General features: G+C 45.7%; 1 protein-coding gene across 1 annotated transcript in view; it reads right to left on the reverse strand.

Annotated features, from left to right (window-relative positions):
• Window positions 1-19,510, reverse strand: part of GSDMC (gasdermin C) — a 56,435-nt gene that overhangs the window by 23,451 nt on the left and 13,474 nt on the right. The window contains exons 4-12 of the mRNA XM_053558693.1: window positions 18,183-18,348; window positions 15,400-15,505; window positions 12,373-12,417; window positions 8,467-8,520; window positions 7,811-7,941; window positions 7,385-7,502; window positions 6,879-7,042; window positions 5,947-6,242; window positions 2,746-2,885 (exon numbers count right to left, since the gene is read on the reverse strand). Coding sequence (XP_053414668.1) covers window positions 2,746-2,885; window positions 5,947-6,242; window positions 6,879-7,042; window positions 7,385-7,502; window positions 7,811-7,941; window positions 8,467-8,520; window positions 12,373-12,417; window positions 15,400-15,505; window positions 18,183-18,348 — 1,220 coding nt within the window. The remainder of the gene's footprint in view (window positions 1-2,745; window positions 2,886-5,946; window positions 6,243-6,878; window positions 7,043-7,384; window positions 7,503-7,810; window positions 7,942-8,466; window positions 8,521-12,372; window positions 12,418-15,399; window positions 15,506-18,182; window positions 18,349-19,510) is intronic.

Below are 19,510 nucleotides of genomic sequence, written 5' to 3' on the forward strand. Positions count from 1 at the left end.
TTTAATGTAACTGCTGGAAAAGTTTAAATTATACACGTGACTACATCATACTTCTGCTGGACAGCTCTACCTCAGCACATACACGCCTGAATCAGTAGGAGACAAGACAATGGACCATCTAAAGCTCACCAGTTAGAAGAAGAGATGGTTTGGTTCCACTATTCTCTTCTCTTCAAATCCATTTCTGGTATTCCCCTTTTAAGTTCTATGCTGAACTAGACTCACTAGGGATGTCTAACTTTTCTCCGTGCTTTTCCATTCAGTGGAAAATCAGCAGATCATCTCCCCCTCCAAGCTGACACCAGCTCCCCTTTCCGTTTCCATTCCCTGCGGAAAGTGTCCTCTACACTTGAATAATACACCAGTAAGAAGGTCACATGGGCTCAGCACTTGTAGTTCAGCAGCTAGGAGCGCCAGCCACATACGCCGGAGTTGGCGGGTTCAAATCCAGCCCAGGTCTGCCAAACAACAGTGACAACTACAACCAAAAAATAGCCGGGCATCGTGGTGGGCACCTATGGTCCCATCTACTTGGAAGGCTGAGGCAAGAGAATCGCTTCAGCCCAAGAGTTTGAGGTTGCTGTGAGCTGTAATGCCATAGCACTCTACCGAGGGTGACATAATGAGACTATGCCTCAAAAAAAAAAAAAAAGTTACATGTTTAGATAGCAAGGAACTGGAACTTGGGTGGTTTCCCCCCAAACCACCTCTTCTGTACAGCACAGGCTCTAAGCAGCCAATGTTCATTTGCATCATTTGGAAACACCTGTGCAATGTGAGCCACGTTCCCTAATAAATCCCCTCTCCTGTGCGTGTGCGTGCGTGTGTGTGTGACCTATTACATATATAGCCTGTTTCATGCATATCCTATTATATCCTATTGATTCTATCTTTCTAGAGAACCCTAATGCGACCTGCCATTCCTATACATTTTATTCTTTTCCCTTTTTCTTTTTCCATCCTTGGAGACATGGGCTCAATCAGGGCATGTCAGCCAAGGGCAGTAGGAGAATTAGGAATTAGCTTCAGGAGGAAGAGCAAGGGCGAGAGCCAGCAGCTGGGCCCTGCCTCTGCACTGTCCAGATGGGGGGTCTGCACAACAGGCGCCGACATTCCTAACACCTCCTTCAGTGTCAAGCACCATTCACATGTATATTAGCCAACCTTGCAATATTTTGAAGATAAAGAAAAAGGACAATGAAGTCTTGCCCCAAACCCATGCCCTGGCCAATCACCCCTTGTGGGATGATAGGTCTAAGAAAAGCCCCTGCAGGAGGGGAAACAGTGGGAACAGGATCCCCACACCTGTGAGCAATCTGTCACAACCCAGAACTGACACTCAGAACAGCAACATTCCCTTCAGTTGACAGCATCTCACGATGCATTGATTTTACTTTTGCTTTTATTAATATTCACAAAAGTCCCATGCCTACCGTCTCAACCTTGGAAATCTGGCCTGCGATCGATTGGAAGCGTAGCTCAGACTACACTTTTTGCAAATCACCCCGGGAGGAGATTTACCAAATGGAGCCTTACTTTCTGTAATGTGCATTGTAAAAACCACAGGTCTGCAATGTAAAATGGTGATTACACACACCAGGCCTTCATGCGCCGACCAGTCTGAGGACCCCTTCAGGTGAGCTTACTTGGTGGGCAGCATTCTGCACACAGAGATGTGCCCAGAGCAAGAACCACCCCTGAGGATACGAGCAAGCGTTTCCCATTTGTGTCCTTTTGCTGCCTATGTGTATCCCATAACATCGTACACCTTAAATATACACAATAAAATTCATTTGTTAAAAGAAAGGTGATAAATTGAAACTAGTAGACTAACCCCAACATGATCACCAGAGAGAAAAACTCAACAAAATTCAAGGAAGGGAGAAGGGAAGAAGGGGTTGGGTGAATTCCCACTTGATGGGTGCATTGCACAGATATTTTCACACCCCCTGGGTGAAGGACAAACCTATGACTTTAACCTGATAAGAGCAAACTATATGTCATAATTGTGTGTACCCCTATAATAATATGAAAATTTTACAACAAACATTCACATATGGACTTCTCCCAGATCTTGCCCTGTGCAACTTCAGGGCTTTTCACTGATTCTCATTTTCATCCTTTTGCTATAATACAATGGAAATGTAAGTATAGTACTTTCAATCAGTTCTGAGTCATGTTAGTGAATTGTTGAAACTGAGGGGTAGTGGGAACCCCTGAATTTGTAGCCTGTTGGTCAGAAGTGAGTCTGTCCTAGGAACTCCCAAGTGTATAGCTGGCATCTGGGGTAAGGGCCATCTTATGGAGAACTGTGCCCTACATTTACAGAGTTTAGCCTGACTCAGGTAATTAGTATCAGAAATAATTTTTCAGTCCTCAAAAATGGTATTGGCTAAAATGACCTTGACTCACTGAAACACGTGGTTTGGGAAAAGAAAGAATGAGGGACGCAGAACCTTTGATTCCTGGATGGCTCCCTAGTCCCTCCTCACCTGTGGAATAAAACTGCAGCTGTGCAGGGATCAGTTACTAAAGATACGAGTTAGCAACGGAATTAGAAGTGATAGATTCAACTCCCAGGGCAGCCAGCTCAGGGATATATCAGGAAAGGCCAAGCAACAAGAAAAAGCAAAATATACAATCCCTGGGTTGTTGTGATCTGTAATAGCTAAGATGGAAGGAACGGATGAGCCAAGCTTAGAGTCTAGTGGTCTGAACTGCAGCCTCTAGCCTCAGTGCACTCACTGAAAGAACTGTCTCGGGGCAGACCCTGATACTGTGTCAAGTTCAGATTCTGGCTGCCTGTGATATAGCCACTACTCTCAGGACGTTTTTCAAAGGGAAAAGTTACACTGAAACTAGGACAGTGAGGATGAGTCTGATTCCTAAGAGCAAAGGGGAAAGATAAAGGGTGTCAGCAAACAAAGGAGAAAGACGAAGGGTGTCAGGGAGCTCAGCCAGCAGGATGAAAATGTTTAAACCCCTGTTAAGAAACGGATGAAGAAAGCTGATGTTGATGAACTGGAAAAGGTCTTAGTGCAGCACATTTAGAATTGAGAAGAGCTAAGGAAGCTTCTGCTGGTCCCCCAATAATGGAGGGTCTGCTTCATTCACCCTCGTTTGGAGAAATTCAAGAAACCTGACCTCAATCAGTACAGGGATTGACAAAAGGGCCAGGGTTTCTTGAGTGAATCCAGATAGTTGGTGTCAAAAGTCATTTCCAGAAGGGTAAAAGGCCCTGATGCGGTAAAAGACCTTAAGTAACAAGTGTGAACTACAAATAAAACCCTATGCCCTCTGCTAAGCGAATGGCCCCTCTTGGCTAAGGAGACCCCAGAAACACCTGAATACCAAGCTCCCAGCCATGATGGAGCAGGGGATATAAAGCACAATGACACCTTTGCATGATTTTGCTTTATAAATAATCATGTATCCTCCCAAATCTTGTTGAATATGCACATTTTGCAACCCCACTCACAATAAAATCCTGTTCCTTTTGTCTGTCCCCTAAAGCCGATATTCCTGACTGGCAGCAAAGAGATTCCTGACTGGCAGCAAAGAGCTTCCTGGCCTGTGTTTTCCAGCTTGCCAGAATGGTCACTGTGAGCTACAAAAAAAAGACATTATAAGAAAATAAAATAAAGAAATAAAAAAAAAGACATTTTAAGAGAAATAAAATAAAAAATCCTTTTTCCAAAGCATAAACCTCTTTTTTTTTGTTAATAAGAGAATTTTGAAAATCACTGATGGTGGGAGAAAGCCCAGGTCATGGGGCAGGACGGCTGAGGCCCAGGTGAGCCCTTCTCCCCCTTCCACATGCTGTGACTTCCCATAGTTTTCAGAACAGAAACAGGTCTCACTTCAACTGGCAAGGGAATTAAGAAAAACTCACTTACCCTGCTGACCTCATGCAAATAGTTTGGACAGTGCTGCCCATGCTAAAGATCGCAGGGAGAATGGGGACCAAAGACCCCATTCTTGGCAAGGGAAAACACCCTCAGAAAAAAGGGAAAACAGAGGAATAGCTGAGCAAGGCAGCATAAAAACGGTTTAGCTAGCTTACTTTTAAACCAGCAGCTAAATTATTTATCTGAGCAGTTCCTGCTTGTACCGGGGGATACAGCTTGCAAACACCCCTGCTGGGTCTGTAAACAGTCTGAAGAAGAATGGCCATAGAGAGAGCTATGTGCAAAGCTGGGAAAGAACATTAACCAGGCCGTCCCTTGCCCAGTCAACAGTCAAAGCAAATACCCATTGTGGGGATTTGTATTACGGCCAGGGCAGAGATCAAGGGAACAGCCCTGAAATATGGGAAGGAGGGCTTGTACCCTAATCACAGAGGAAGATGCCTCTGGGTGGAGATCAGAGGAAAATTCTTCTCTTCCACTGATGTCGCATCTGCTCCACAAAAAACTAAAGGAGGTTAACCTCCCCCAAGGAATCTGTGTGTGTGACCACAGACAGGAGGCTGCCCCCACACAAGGCTCAGGTTTCATATTTCTCAAGGCTGCTCAGGGCCTTAAAGTTAATGATTATAGATGGAATAAGAACTAACATGCTTACTCAGAGAAACTGCTGACGTTTTTTTCCCTTCCTCAGCTTACCCTCTGGGCTAAATGAGATAATAGCTTTCAATAAAAGCTAAATGGAACAATCACTCAGGGCCACTCACTGGAACCCCACAAGCTAGTGGTGGTCTCCCATGTTCCCACCTTTGAAAACTCTATTCTGCATGTCCAGTCTCTTTATCTATCACCACTTTTAACTTTATTTTTTTTCAGTCAACCACAACCAGTTCCACAGGTTTCAAAGGACCCTGCCCCTGGGTGGAACCCTGGCAGAAGATGACCAATACAGGGGAACAAAAGAGAATCCACACAGGAAAGATAACACAGTGGAAGAGTCAATTCAGGTAGAAAACATAGCTCAAGAAAAAGAAAAAATAGTGTATTTGCCTTGGGGGAATTTTAACAGAAATACTTTAATAAGAAAAGACCTCAAAGTTGCAAAGTTAAGCCAACAGAATTACATGAAAAGGGAGATTACAAAGCTAAGGAAATGAGCTGAGGATCAAAACAACACAGTTTCCGAAATGGTCAATCAGAAAGTAATTATAATTGAGAGTTGAATTATAAACATGAAGGAAAGACCTGGTGACCTCAGAGAACACAGAGGAAAAAATAAAACATATAGAAATTAGACAAGATAAATTACATACAGAGAACCCAACAGGAAAATTGGTGTCTGTGAAATAGAGAAGCCAACAAAATAGAATATAAAAGATATTTAATTATACAAGAAGCTTTTCCTGAAAGGGAAGGACTGAATCTGCAGCTCAATTCCTAGTGTCCCAGGAACAGTGATGCAGAATGACTGAGACAAGGGTAAAGGCATTTAATTTCAAGGATGAAGAAAGAATCCTACAAGCATGCATTTGGATAGAGAAATTCTTTTACAGAGAGTTCAAGAAAATTTGATGAGGCTTGGTCTTCTCCAAAACATCAATCAATAAACAAGAGATATTTGCAAGGCTAGGCAAGAGGGTGGTCACTATGCATGTGGTCTCTCTCCAAGGTGCTCTCCAGGAACAAAGTTTTCCAGATATGGAGAACCTCAGGGAATGAAGCTTATTTTTGATGTATTGCAGTGTGTTATCATAAAAATACTGACATCAGTATACTTCACCCAAAACAATTCAAAATGCACACCATTCACTAGAGTCAATATTTGTTTATATTGTTTTGAAGGAAAATTTACATAGAGTGAAATATGAAAATCTGTAACATAATGTTTGAGGAGTTTTGACAGATATGTAAACACTTGTCACAATATAGAGTATTCCCTTCACCCCAGACATTCCCTAAAGTCTCTATTCACTGCTATCTCTACTTCACCTGGAAAAGCAGAAAGGCATGGCCTCATCTCTCAAGCTCTGAGGACACTCACAGCATAGCCTGGGAGAAAGCCAGGCACCTCTGGACTGAGGGCCCCTCAGGGAGAGCTGAGGCCTCAGCCAGCTCCTGCAGCAACGAGAGGACCCCATAGAGGATGGAGAGCGACATCTTGGCTGATGGGTACCAGTAAGACCTGGGACTATTCAGCTCTATCTTCAGGCCACACTCCTCCAACAGGTTACAGGTGATGGCCAAATCCTCCTTCTGGAGTGGGGCTTGGAGCTCAGGATTGAGGGTGAAGGTGACAACCCCCATGTATTCAAAGTGGGGCTCCAAGATGCTCCTTGCCTAGAAGAAAGATTATCAGATTATACAGACCCATCTTTGAGATCAGGAAGAGAAACCTTCCGCCCAGAGACCAGGCAAGACAATGGCAGGATCAAGAGCTTTAGGGTTATGTCCTATGATCTGTGTGATCAAGTTACTGAAAATCATTGCACCCTGGTTTCACACCTACCGAATGGTGATAATAAAACTCTCCTTGCAGAATAGTGTTAAGTATTTTGATTTCTAAATGCGTGTGCACATGTATAAGCATATAAACCCATTTTTTTATATATACAAGTATAGGGAGAGATAAAAGCAGAGCCATTAGCAAATGGTAACTGCAATTAAAGCAAAGATAATTGCTCACAACTCCTTAGACCTCAAAGACCTTTGCTCCTGTATGGATATTCTAGACCTGTTGGGGCCTACTGCTGGGGTTGCCATGGAAACCAAGGCCGTCCCAAGGGAGACCCCTGCCCAGTGGGCCTGCTCTCTAGAGGGAGACTGCAGCCAGGGATTTCCCAATGGGTACCCCAAGATCAGGTCTCCCCTGCCAGCATAGACCTGCATCCTCTCTCTTTTCTCAGAACCATTCTTCTTCTCTCTTGTCCTCTCACCCCAATCCCTGAACTTCAGGCCCCCCCGGGGAATTCTCACCAGCTCCCGTTGCTGGCCCAGGATCCTCTTCTCCATGGACAAGGCCAGAAAATAATGTTGGACATCATTCAGCTCTGGAGGTGGGGGAATGTGGGGAAAGACAGTGAGAAAGAGTCCAGATTTCACTCCCACCAGGAACCAGGAGACCCCCTGAGAGAGGAACTCTGAGGCAGAGGAATAAAACCTATTAGACTTGAAGGTCAATCTCCCTGCCCTGGGGAATCCTCCTTCTGCTCTTGTGAATGATCTCTCGGATGCTAAATGACATGACCCAGAGGCTGGGACTCTGAGTCTAGAGACTGGAGTCCTCTACCTCCAATGGTATCTTAAATAACCAATGGCCGGTCACGTTCTAGGCTCAGGCTCGGTCTGGGTCATGTGGAGAGTAATCACAGTGAGCTCTTCTGACCATGAAAAATCACAATATTTGAGGGGCTTTGGAGAGGTGGCATCTAACACAGTTCTTTCATGGGGCCTGGGACTTTAATCCCTTTAATCACCCTTACCAATTACGCCTTCAAGGAGATCAAGAATGGCGTGCTCCGCAGGGCTTGAGTTCTGTTGCAGTTCATTCAGGATGTTGCAAAGAGGGTCATCCAAATAACACAAGCTATTGAATTCCAGCTATAGGAGACAGTTAGGATTGTTAATAATAACAACATTGATGTTATGTAACCTGCCTGTGTCTTCTGTGCTAAAGATGGTAACCACGGGGTAGAGGAGGAGGCTCTCCTCCCCAGCACATTCCCGGCACTGTGTGGAGACTGTGCTCCCTGGCCTGGATCATTGTGCCTGGAATCAGAATCCCCAGTCTTTCTCATGCCCTGGCTTTCTGCTCACTCCTCCTCCCCCACGTGTGTTGGTAGCCATAGCTCCTAAGCTCTCCCCCATTACAGCTTTGGTCAGCCCCAGGCACCTCTGGAATCCCTCACCATGTTCTCCAGAGCCCTCTGATCTCTGAGCATGGCCAGGACACTATGGAACACAACATGCTGAATGTTCTTGGAGAGTCCACCCAGTGCATCCATTTTCAAGGACAACTTGTTTTGTAGATCCTCAAAATCTGTCCTCAGGCATCAGCACCAACCAGAAAGTGGGGACAATTCTTTGATTAGAACATTCTTGGGACTGGGCACAATGGCTCATGCCTATAGTCTCAGCTACTCTGGAGGCAGAGGCAGTAGGATCACTTGAGCCCAGGACTTTGAGGTTGCTGAGAGCTATGATGATGCTACTGCTCTGTAACCTGGGTTCCACAGGGAGACCCCATCTCTCAAAAGGCAAAACCTAACCTTGAAAAACTCATACCTCTCTTCTGCCTAGAAAGAAAATCAAGTGATCCTCTCCCTTTTTCATTCCTCCTCCCCCCAATTTTATTTTACCCCATTTTGGAGGGTTCAGCCCTTCTACTACCTCCTCCGTCTTACTTAACCCCTTTCTGCCCACATCCCACTCCATCCAACCACGTCCCAGCCCTTTCTGAGCCCTTCCCATTGCACAGGAGCCAGGGCCAGGCCCAAGGGCAGTGATGGCAACAGCAAAAGCGATCTACCCTACTTATCCAATGTGTGCAGAATGGGATACTTACCCATATAGTTACCACTGTCACTCTCACTCTCACTCTCACTCTGGCTGGAGTCTTCTAGAAGGAGAAATTAAATTCCTCACCAAAGAGTTTCAAAGACTGGGTTCCTCCAGTCTCCTGACTCTCCTTCCCCTGAGCCCCTCTACTCTCTTTGCCCAGGAAGCCAAATCCCAAGGCCTGGGTGATAGCAACAGAGGCAATCAGGGGGGTTGCTTTTTCAGAGTGACCTGGAGAGGGACCAGATTCCACTTTCTCCCACTCACCTCCCAGGCTTAGATCCTCAATTATCTATGGGCAGAGAAGGAAAAGTGTTTACTCACCAAGAGTTGGTGTGACCCCACCACACACTTTTCCAATTTCACTTCTTCCCCTCTGGGTCTTCCCTCTCTGACACCTCTCTCCTCCCCCTATTTCTCACCTCCTACCAGCACCTCAATTGAGAAATTTCTCCAGAGAGATGGATCCTCAAGTAGCTCTTACCCCACACAACTCACACCTATCCCAGCATTCCAAGGGGGAAGGCTGCTTCCTATAGCCCCAGGAGTCACTGAATTAGTCAGAGGCAGGGAACAGGGCTAGGTGAGGAGGGACCCTGGCTGGGGGAACATCCCATGGAGGTGTGCAGGGGTCTCAGCCCAAGCGAGGGTCATGCTGTAATCCCAATTGGGTCAAGCCTCAGCAAGTCCAAGCTCCAGGCAGTGAAACTCCCAGGCTCCACCACTCACCATTCTGACTGTCTTCCTGCTCATCATGATCTGAAAGATTGCCTGGATGGAAAAGAAACCTAGTTAGGAGAGCTGAGATTACTATTCCCAAGGCTTTCCCATAGCCTGCAACTGTGTCAGAATCTCCGGGAAGCTTGTTAATACTCGGTATTGCCTGAATGATTCTTTGTAAGATGCCCTGGAACTGATTTTGAAATAAGCACCCAGGGAAATCCTTGAGTCCTCCAACCTTTGAGAATTACCTTTATCAATAAACAGATGACCTCCCACTGCCCTTTTCATACTGACCTGCCCTCACTCCCAAACCAGCCACCTCCTCCAGTGATTGCACACGCCATGTGGGGAAATATGCTGAGGTCAGAAACTTGCCTGACACTAAAGTTTAAGTGTTCAACAGGAGAAAGAGCCCATGAAGAAGACTAGAAAAGTTTGATGAGTGCTGTTGGGAAGCGAGACCTGGGTGAAGTCAGAGGAAAGGCTACCTAAGGGCAGTGCCTGCCAGTCACGTCCCGACCACCACGGGGAAGCAGCGCCTCGCTATTTCTGCACTGGAGGGCTGGGGGGTGGGGGGGAGAAAATCAGTCTTCACCTCCTGTCCCACTGATAGGAACAAACTTAATCCTCTTGTGATAAAAAAAAAAAAAGATTAAAGTGCAGAACAATTCAGTAACTTGCCATTACACTGGCCAGTACCTTCGGGGAAAATCAGGATTCCTCTGTCAGCCTCCTCCTCTGTAAAATGGAAAGCCCTCCTCTCCCTACCTGGTGCCAGGGACAGACATAAATGTCCAGCCACGTGACTGACCCTAGTTTATCTTCTCCCACCCCAGTTTCTTTTTATTTTTTATTTTTTTTCCTTGCAGCTTTTGGCCAGGGCTGGGTTTGAACCCACCACCTCCGGCATATGGGGCCGGCGCCCTACTCCTTTGAGCCACAGGTGCCACCCCCAGTTTCTTTTCTCCCACCCCAGTTTCTTTTCTGCCTCTCCAGTTCCCCTGGATTCTTCCGCAGACTGACAACAAGCTCCCCTCTGCCCTCCTATAAACACCGCCCCCAGGTCACCCCCTCCAGTAATCATGCCCCCCACCAACTCCTCCCCAAACCTTCAGTTGTCACCTACACCCTGAGTCCTCCCTTCCTCTCCTTGCATTCCTGCCTCAGCCGCTGCTGTTAGTCACCAGTGAGCACGCGCTCAGCTATCTCCGGATACTACGACATCCTGTGCTATGGGGGCTCCTTTCATCCAACCACTTCTTTTTATCTTTTGATGTTATTGTTGCTACTGTTCTGGGTATTGTTGAAAATGGGGCTCCTTTTCTTTCTCTTTCTATATTAAAGTCAATTTATCTTCACTGCTGCCTTGGATACCACCGCCACCTTCCGGTGGCCTCAGCCTCTCTAAGTGTGACCACCACTGTCACCCCTGCTCCTCGGTAGAGAGCTGCTCTGGGTAGGGCTGGTCTTTCTTCAGAAGCCAGAGGCCACCAGCTGCAGGACTGGGGAACTCAGCCTCTCTCTCTATTGCCACTGACAGCAGGTAATTGACACCAGGACACTCCTGAACCACCTTTACAAATTAATAAAGGCTGCAACATCAGCAATGGGGTTAGGGCCAGTGGGGAGGAACAGGCCTAGTAAAAATAATGATAATAATTAGTCACTGTCCATAATTGCTACTCTGGAGTCACATAGCTGGTACTCATCAATATTCTGAACTCTCTCCATAGATAACATCACCCTTTCAACACCTAAAGGTAGGTGGATTCTGAGATATCTTCCAGGTCCTGTGTCCAGAGGATTGGCTGACGCACCCAGACCAGCAGCCCATAACAAGAAACTGACTCAACTGGAATTGTGACCTCAGAAACTAAGCATGATTTCTACACCTTAAAATTTTACCCCAAACCTATCCAGGAAGTCCACCCAATTGTCTCATTCTTGGCCTCCCAAGCTATCCTTAGAAAACATCTCCCAAATTTTCAGGGAGGCAGAGCTGAGAGAAATTCTTCCCATCTTCCCACTTGGTCCTCTGGGGAATTAAACCCTTTCTCTGCTGTGACACCTGCTGTCTCTGGGTATTGGCTTCCTCTGAGGCAGTAGGCAATGAACCTGGTTGGACAGCAACAATTTGGGGTTCATCCAGGATTGCCCTCATGGGCCTAAGACCACTTTTGGCAGACTCTTACTAGCTGGGAAGACCTGGGGTCTTGCTCTAATGGCCACTTATTTCTCTTGGACTGAGGGCCATCTCTTATGCTGTCCTTACTGGTGGGACATTGTCAACCCATGGTGCTTTGACCTGTTTACTGTAGATATTAATATAACTAGCAAAATATTTTGTTCATCTTTTGAATAAAGTATAAAAGAATGCCCTTCCCATTGCACAGCAGCAAGGGCCAGCCCTTGGGGCTAGGTACCCAATGCTTGCAGGAAGGGGCACATACCCACATGTATGTTATGCTCAGCCTCTTCCATTGAAAATGTGGGGCTGCTACAGATTTCTAGAAGGAGAAATTAAATTCTTCAACAAAGAGTTAGTCTCAAAAACTGAGTTTCTCCAGCCTTCTGCCTCTCCTTCCCCTGAGCCCCTCTACTTGCTTTGCCCAGGAGCCAAATCCCAAAGCCTGGGTGATGGCAACAGAGGCAATCAAAGGTCTGTTTTTTCAGAGTGGCCTGAGGAGGGACCAGATTCCACTTTCTCCCACGCTCTGCCCACCCACTCACCCTGCAAGGTTAGATCCTCAATTCCTCTGGGCAGAGAAAGAAAAATGTTTACTCACCAAGAGTTGGTGTGACCCCACCACACACCTTTCCTCTTTCACTTCTTCCCCTCTGGGTCTTCCCTCTCTAACCCTTCTTTCCTCCCCCAATTTCTCACCTCCTAGAAGCACCTCAGTTGAGAAATTTCTCCAGAGAGATGGACCCTCAGGCAGCCCCCACCCCCAACAACTCACTCCTATCCCAGTGTTCCAAAGAGAAAGGCTTCTTCCTCTAGCCCCAGGGTCAGTGAATGGGTCAGAGGCAGATAACAGGGTTAGATTAGGAGCTAGCCTGGCTGGGGGAACATCCCCTGTGGGAATGTGGGGGTCTCAGCCCAAGCAAGGGTCATGCAGTAATTCAGAGTGGATCAGGGCTCAGCGGGGCCGAGCTCTGGGCAGTAAAACTGCCAGGCTCCACAACTCACCATCCTGAAAGGTCTGCTCACCACCAGAAGAAGTGGAAACAATGCCTGGATGGAAAAGAAGTCTGGTTAGGAGAGCTGAGGTTATTCCTGCCAAAGTTTTCCCACACCCTGTACCACCATCAGAACCTCCAGGAAGCTTGTTAATATTCTGTATTGTCTGAATTACTCTTTGTAAGATGCCCTGGAACCAAATTTAAAATAAGCACCTGATGAAATCCTTGAGCCCTCCAACCTTTGAGAATTACCTTTATCAATAAACAGATGACCTCCCACTGCCCTTTTCATACTGACCTGCCCTCACTCCCAAACCAGCCACCTCCTCCAGTGATTGCACACGCCATGTGGGGAAACATGCTGAAGTCAGAAACTTGCCTGACACTAACATTTAAGTGTTCAACAGGGGAAAGAGCCCATGAAGAAGACTAGAAAAGTTTGATGAGTGCTGTTGGGAAGCGAAACCTGGGTGAAGTCAGAGGAAAGGCTACCTAAGGGCAGTGCCTGCCAGTCACGTCCCGACCACTAGGGGAAAGCAGCGCCTCACTATTTCTGCACTGGAGGGCTGGACGGTGGGGGAAGAAAATCAGTCTTCACCTCCTGTCCCACTGATAGGAACAAATTTAATCCTCTAATTTAAACAAATTTAATCCCATCCTGTGCTATGGGGGCAAATAAAAAAAGATTAAAGTGCAGAACACTTCAGTAACTTGCCATTACACTGGCCAGTACCTTCAGGGAAAATTAGGATCCCCCTGTCAGCCTCCTCCCCTGTAAAATGGAAAGCCCTCCTCTCCCTACCTGGTGCCAGGGACAGACGTAAATGTCCAGCAACGTGACTGACCCCAGTTTATCTTCTCCCACCCCAGTTTCTTTTCTGCCTCTCCAGTTCCCCTGGATTCTTCTGCAGACTGACAACAAGCTCATCTCTGCCCTCTTGTAAACATCCTCCCCCAGGTCATCCCCTCCAGTAATCATGCCCCCCACCAACTCCTCCCAACCTACCTTCAGTTGTCACCTACACCCTGAGTCCTCCCTTCCTCTCCTTGCATTCCTGCCTCAGCCGCTGCTGTTAGTCACCAGTGAGCACGCGCTCAGCTCTCTCCGGATACTACGACATCCTGTGCTATGGGGGCTCCTTTCATCCAACCACTTCTTTTTATCTTTTGATGTTATTGTTGCTACTGTTCTGGATATTGTTGAAAATGGGGCTCCTTTTCTTTCTCTTTCTATATTAAAGTCAATTTATCTTCACTGCTGCCTTGGATGCCACCACCACCTTCCGGTGGCCTCAGCCTCTCTAAGTATGACCATCACTGTCACCCCTGCTCCTCGGTAGAGAGCTGCTCTGGGTAGGGCTGGTCTTTCTTCAGAAGCCAGAGGCCACCAGCTGCAGGACTGGGGAACTCAGCCTCTCTCTCTATTGCCACTGACAGCAGGTAATTAACACCAGGACACTCCTGATCCACCTTTACAAATTAATAAAGGCTGCAACATCAGCAATGGGGTTAGGCCCAGGAACAGGTCTAGTAAAAATAATGATAATAATTAGTCACTGTCCATAATTGCGACTCTGTAGTCACATAGCTGGTACTCATCAATATTCTGAACTCTCTCCATAGATAACATCACCCTTTCGAAACCTAAAGGTAGGTGGATTCTGAGATATCTTCCAGGTCCTGTGTCCAGAGGATTGGCTGACCCACTCAGACCAGCTGCCCATACCAAGAAACTGACTCAACTGGAATTGTGAACCAGGAACTGAGGCATCATTTCTACGCCCTATCATTTTGCCCCAAACCTAACCAATAAGCAAACCGAGTTACCTAATCCTTCGCCCACCAGACTAACCCTCTCTCCCAAATTCTCAGGGAGGCAGAGCTGAGAAATCCCTCCCATCTCCCCACTTAGTGCTCTGTGGAGTTAAACCCTTTCTCTGCTGTGACACCTGCTGTCTCCGTGTCTTGGCTTCCTCTGGGCAGTGAGGAGTGGACCTGTTTGGCGGCAACACTCCCTTATCTGGATTTTGTTGTGAAGATACTGTAGAGGGCTGAGTGGGAGTGTGGTAGGGTGAGGACATCCCCATCTCTGAGGAGGTGAGCCAGCGGAGTCAGGATGAGCTCTCGCTGGGACTCAACATTTGGGAAGGGAGAGGACAAGATTGTGAGAGCCACTGTGCTCCCAGCACTCACCGCCACACCCAGGCATGCAACTGACACAGGCGGGTCTGCCCACATGGAGTCTGAACCCACAGTGTGTGCGGTGGGGACTGTGCACTTAGAGGCTAGTGCGGGAGCGAGGGATGTATATAATAGTCTGCATCTTCTCTGCAGTTTTGTTTGTGACTGTGCTGATGTCATGTAGAGCTTGAGGTGTGTCACAGGTATCCTGGGAGAGTTATGGCTCCCCCAGGTGAGCTGCTGAGGGTGGCGTGACTTTGAATAAATAGAGATAGTTGAGATTAGGTTCAGACTTTGCCCCATCCTAAGGATGCCCCTAAGGTGGACACCCCAAGTTTAGTTCCTTTCCATGAAGGAGATGATCTCTGTATCTCCCAATAGCAACATTCCAGTCAGCCTGGTTTGTTTTGGTTTTTTTTTTTTTGGTGAGACTAGAGTGCCATGGCATCACAGCTCACAGCAACATCAAACTCTTGGGCTTACGAGATTCTCTTGCCTTATCCTCCCAAGTAGCTGGGAGTACAGGCGCCCGCCACAACGCCCGGCTCTTTTTTGGTTGCAGTTGTCATTGTTTTTTTAGCTGGCCTGGGCCAGGTTCAAACCTGCCAACTTCAGTGTATGTGGCCTGCGCCCTACCCACTGAGCTAAGGGTGACGCCAGCCAGCCTGTTCTTAAAGGTAGCTGTGGCTGGTGGGATGGGTGCGTGCTCTAGATAGTGAGAAATGTTGCTTATCTTTCTCCTCCTCCTTGGAAGGCAGAGCAGCAAATGGTTTCATATTTATGGTCTTTCTCTTCCCAAGAGAAGCAGACACCACCCCCACCCCATCTGCCTCTTTGAGCCTCTTACTCCCACCTTTTTCCTTAATAACTAGCTGCTGCATCTTGTAGGCCATCACCATGCCCTTCTGTAGACTCAACTTCTTCATATTCATTTTGAGATGCTGTCCTTCACCTTGACTCTGGGGAGAGAAACCAGACAATACAATATTAAATGCATGTAATTTTTTTTGAGACAGTCTCCTTTTATCATCCATGCTGGAGTGCAGTGTCACCACAGCACACTGAAGCCTCAAACTACTGGCTCAAGTGATCCTCCTGCCTCAGCCTCCCAAGTAGCTGGGACTACAGATGCAAAACCCACACCCAGCTAATTTTCTTTTTTTGTAGAGATGGGATCTCGCTCTCACTCAGGATGGTCTACAACTCCTAACCTCAAGTGATCCTCTAACATGGGCTCTCCAGAGTGCTAGGACTGCAAGTGTGAGCCACCCACCCTTAGATGCATGAAATTATAAGAGTCAGGTTGATCTAGAGAGCTTCTGAGATAGACACCAGCAGTCCCCTGCTCTCTCCCTCTCTACCCTTAATTTCTCATTTCCAGTTATTGCTCTTTTTTCCCTGTTTTATCCAGTGTTCATCTTCCTATTTTCTCATGTTTACATGGCAATGTTTTTATTTCTTTCCAGATTTAAATGTATTATTTATTTTCTCATTTTGATGATAAGGATTCCATTTTCCTTTTCTTCATCCTCCCTTCAATTTCTGTCTCCTACCTTCCTAAAAAATTCATACTCTAACATCTAAATTAACATACACTACTCACCCTTGGGGAAGTCCCCTCCTCACTCCGGATCTTCCCCAGTAGATTGACTAATGTGCTGCACTGAGTCTTCTCTGGCCCTTCTCCTCATTCTCTCCAGCGGAGACAAGGGTACGTCTACTGAGACCTTGTGTATCCCAAGTCATCATTATTTCACCACTCATGATTGGTATTTTGACTAGACATAGAATTCTAGGCTGGAATACCTTGGAATATGACTTCTTTCCCTTTTTCTGAAACATTTATGATTATCTGTTTGAAGGAATTGTCTAGAAAATTCACACTTTACGTTTTGTGGTGTGGATCTATGTTGACACATTAAATCATATCTGCAGTTGGTCCTTTCATTCTGGACACACATTCTTTGGGTCTCAGATGTGGTTTTGTTTTGTGTTTTAGGCTTTCCTCAAATGCCTCCCATTTTTGGTGTGTGTTTTTGTTGACGAATGAGATATGAGAGCTGGTAGAGTACACAGCAGAGTGCACTGCATGGAGGCTTCACTGCAGGGCAATCATTGTAGGTGGCTGCATAGGGATTAAGCTACATCTTGGGGGGTCTCCAATTGTCAAGATTTTTTAGTTATTCCTAAATAAGAAACATTTGGTCTTCTGCCTGGGGTGTGTGTGTTGGTGGGTGAAAAGCGGGCCTGGAGCTGAATGCTGAAAGGGGCTCACTTATATGTTCCCCCACTTAATACGAGGACTTTCACTTATTTATATTTTCCAGTATGGCCTCTCACACGCCCCATACACTGTAAACAGTCTTCTTATACCCCAAACCTACATTGTATAGGTTTTATGGAAGGTCTTCTGCCAGAATGGGTTAGGGTAGGTGTCTGGCTGTGCATAGGAGGGGAAGGAATCTGAGAATTTATGTGTTCTTTACAAAGATTTCCAACCAATGTTCTCACTCTCAGCCCCACCTGCACCCATCTTCAGAGGTAGCTGGTGCCTTCAATTCCTGAACTTTTTGGAGGTTCTCGTTTCTAGACTTTCTTCCCTGCTAAGGTAGGGATAGGGAGATGGGAGATCTACTGTTCCTGCTTTCCAGAGTCTATTGCCATTTGTCTACTTTTTAATAGTAATTCACTGACCTTGAGAAAGTTACTTCATATCTCAGGTTTTTATCATTAGTTTCTGAAGCTTTTAAGTGAGGACAAATGATACAGAAAATGCAGAGCATATAAAAGTCAATTATAACATATGTATGCCCCTGATTCATACTTGATTTGAATAAATATTTGATAAATGAATTTTTTATATTAAAAATATTATACTTGGCTCGGCGCCATAGCTCAGTGGTTAGGGCACCAGCCACATGCATCAGGCTTGGTGGGTTCAAACCCCACCCAAGCCTGCTAAACAACAATGACAACAACAAAAAATAGCTTGGCATTGTGGTAGGTGCCTGCAGTCCCAGCTACCTGGGAGGCTAGGGCAAGAGTCGCTTAAGCCCAAGTGTTGGAGGTTGCTGTGAGCTGTGACGGCATGGCACTCTACCAAGGGTGACATAGTGAGACTCTATATCAAAAATAACTAAATAAATAAATAAATAAAAATATTATACTTGGTTCTTGTAACTCATGTTAATCACAAGGTCTTGAGGATATTTAAATCTTACTCCTTAAAACTTTTATTATTAGCTTATCATGAAATTTTAAATATTTTAGCAGCCTCAGTTTGGTAATTGTGGTCCCTCATTTCTTCCACCATAAAACTGGAAGAACCCACACATTTGTTTACTGCAGGACCTATCATTTACACAAAGTAAAATGTAATACTGAACAATTAAATATATTTCTAATTTTGTCAATACTGAATGAACCTGTATGTTAAAACACGATAACAGAGGATATTAGAATATACATTCAGGAGTCAGGGTACCTTGGCAAGAGAGAAATGGGAAATAATGACTCCATCCCTCCCCCAAGATAACAGAGCTGGATGTCCCCTGTCGGGTCAAGCTGGGCTGCCAAATTCCTGGGCTACCAGGTATTTTGTTTGTATTCCAATCCCAGTTCAGAATCGCTTTGTACCTTGCCAGAAGTAATTCCAAGGAAAATTTTTCCCAAAAAATTCGTATTATTGCTGTCATACAGCACAGTATCTTTGATCAGTTCGATAGTCTGTGTCACCACATATAGCTTGTCATTTCTATCCCGGCACTCACTGAGGTATTGCGGCTCTGGATCCACCAGTTTCCTGGGATGTAAGCAAGGAGGAGAAGAATCAGAGTGGGAAAATGATGCTTTTTCAGGTTACTCTGGGTGCCCCTTCTCCTCAAGACCTGGAAGAGGTATACCACCTTTGGACATTGACAGTTGAGTCCTCAATGGGTAGGAAAATATTAAATCATGAGTTTAGGATACCCAAGATAGCAGAACATTTTCTCTGGAATAAAGAATGGAGGTGACCCCATTTTTGGTGGTGGCTAAAGTGTGTGAGTACATGTTCCAAATTGTTTAGGGCATCTACATTTTACTAAATTATATTGGTCCTATTGGGGGATAATATATAGATTCTAGCACTAGAGACACTCAGAAAAGAGACTAGGAAAAAAATATGTCCAGATGAGTGAAAATAGTCCTCAAGAGGCCATATTATCAGAGCTGGATGTCCACACCAAACATGTCCAAAGGCACAATTAGACTAGAATGTGGAGCAGACAGATAACATATGATGAAGAAAAAAGCACTGTGGATGATTTCACCACTAGCACAGGTGGGCCTATATGGGTTAACCTTCCTTGATGGGTGGATTGGTAGTGCTGACTTGAAGATTTAGGTTCTGGGGAGATGTGAATGGTACTTGAAGATACATTTGATATCCATTCCAGTTTTGAGGCTCAGCCTAAATTCTACTCAAAGTCTCAGGGAAGTCAGTGTCCTAGATAACACTCAAGTGAAATACCGAGAGATTCTTAATTTTCTTTTCAGTAGAAGAGATCACTGAGCACCCAACATTAGGTTTTCTCATTGCCCTTAAAATGAAATTCAAGCTTCTTACCATGTCCTCAGACAATATATCATCTGATACATACTTATTTCCCAAGCCTCATGTTATATCACATTCATACTGGTTGTGTAAGCTTCTACCTCACTGACCTTATCCTGAAAGCATTAAGTTCTATCTTATCCTGAGGGTATCAAACACCCCATCTGGACCCCTTTCATCTCACTTTCCAGGCTTCTTTGCATTCTTCAAGTCTCAGCTCAACTATTAAATCCAAAGAGAAACCTAAACAGAGTCCCAAAGGTGGGAAGAGAAATTTATGACACTCGAAATTTCCCAAATACATTGAACCAAAATAGGCTACATTATATTTAAATATACACATTATAATTAAATTATAAAAAGTTAAAGA

Source organism: Nycticebus coucang, chromosome 13 (assembly GCF_027406575.1).
Source record: "Nycticebus coucang isolate mNycCou1 chromosome 13, mNycCou1.pri, whole genome shotgun sequence".
Taxonomy (NCBI): Eukaryota; Metazoa; Chordata; class Mammalia; order Primates; family Lorisidae; genus Nycticebus; species Nycticebus coucang.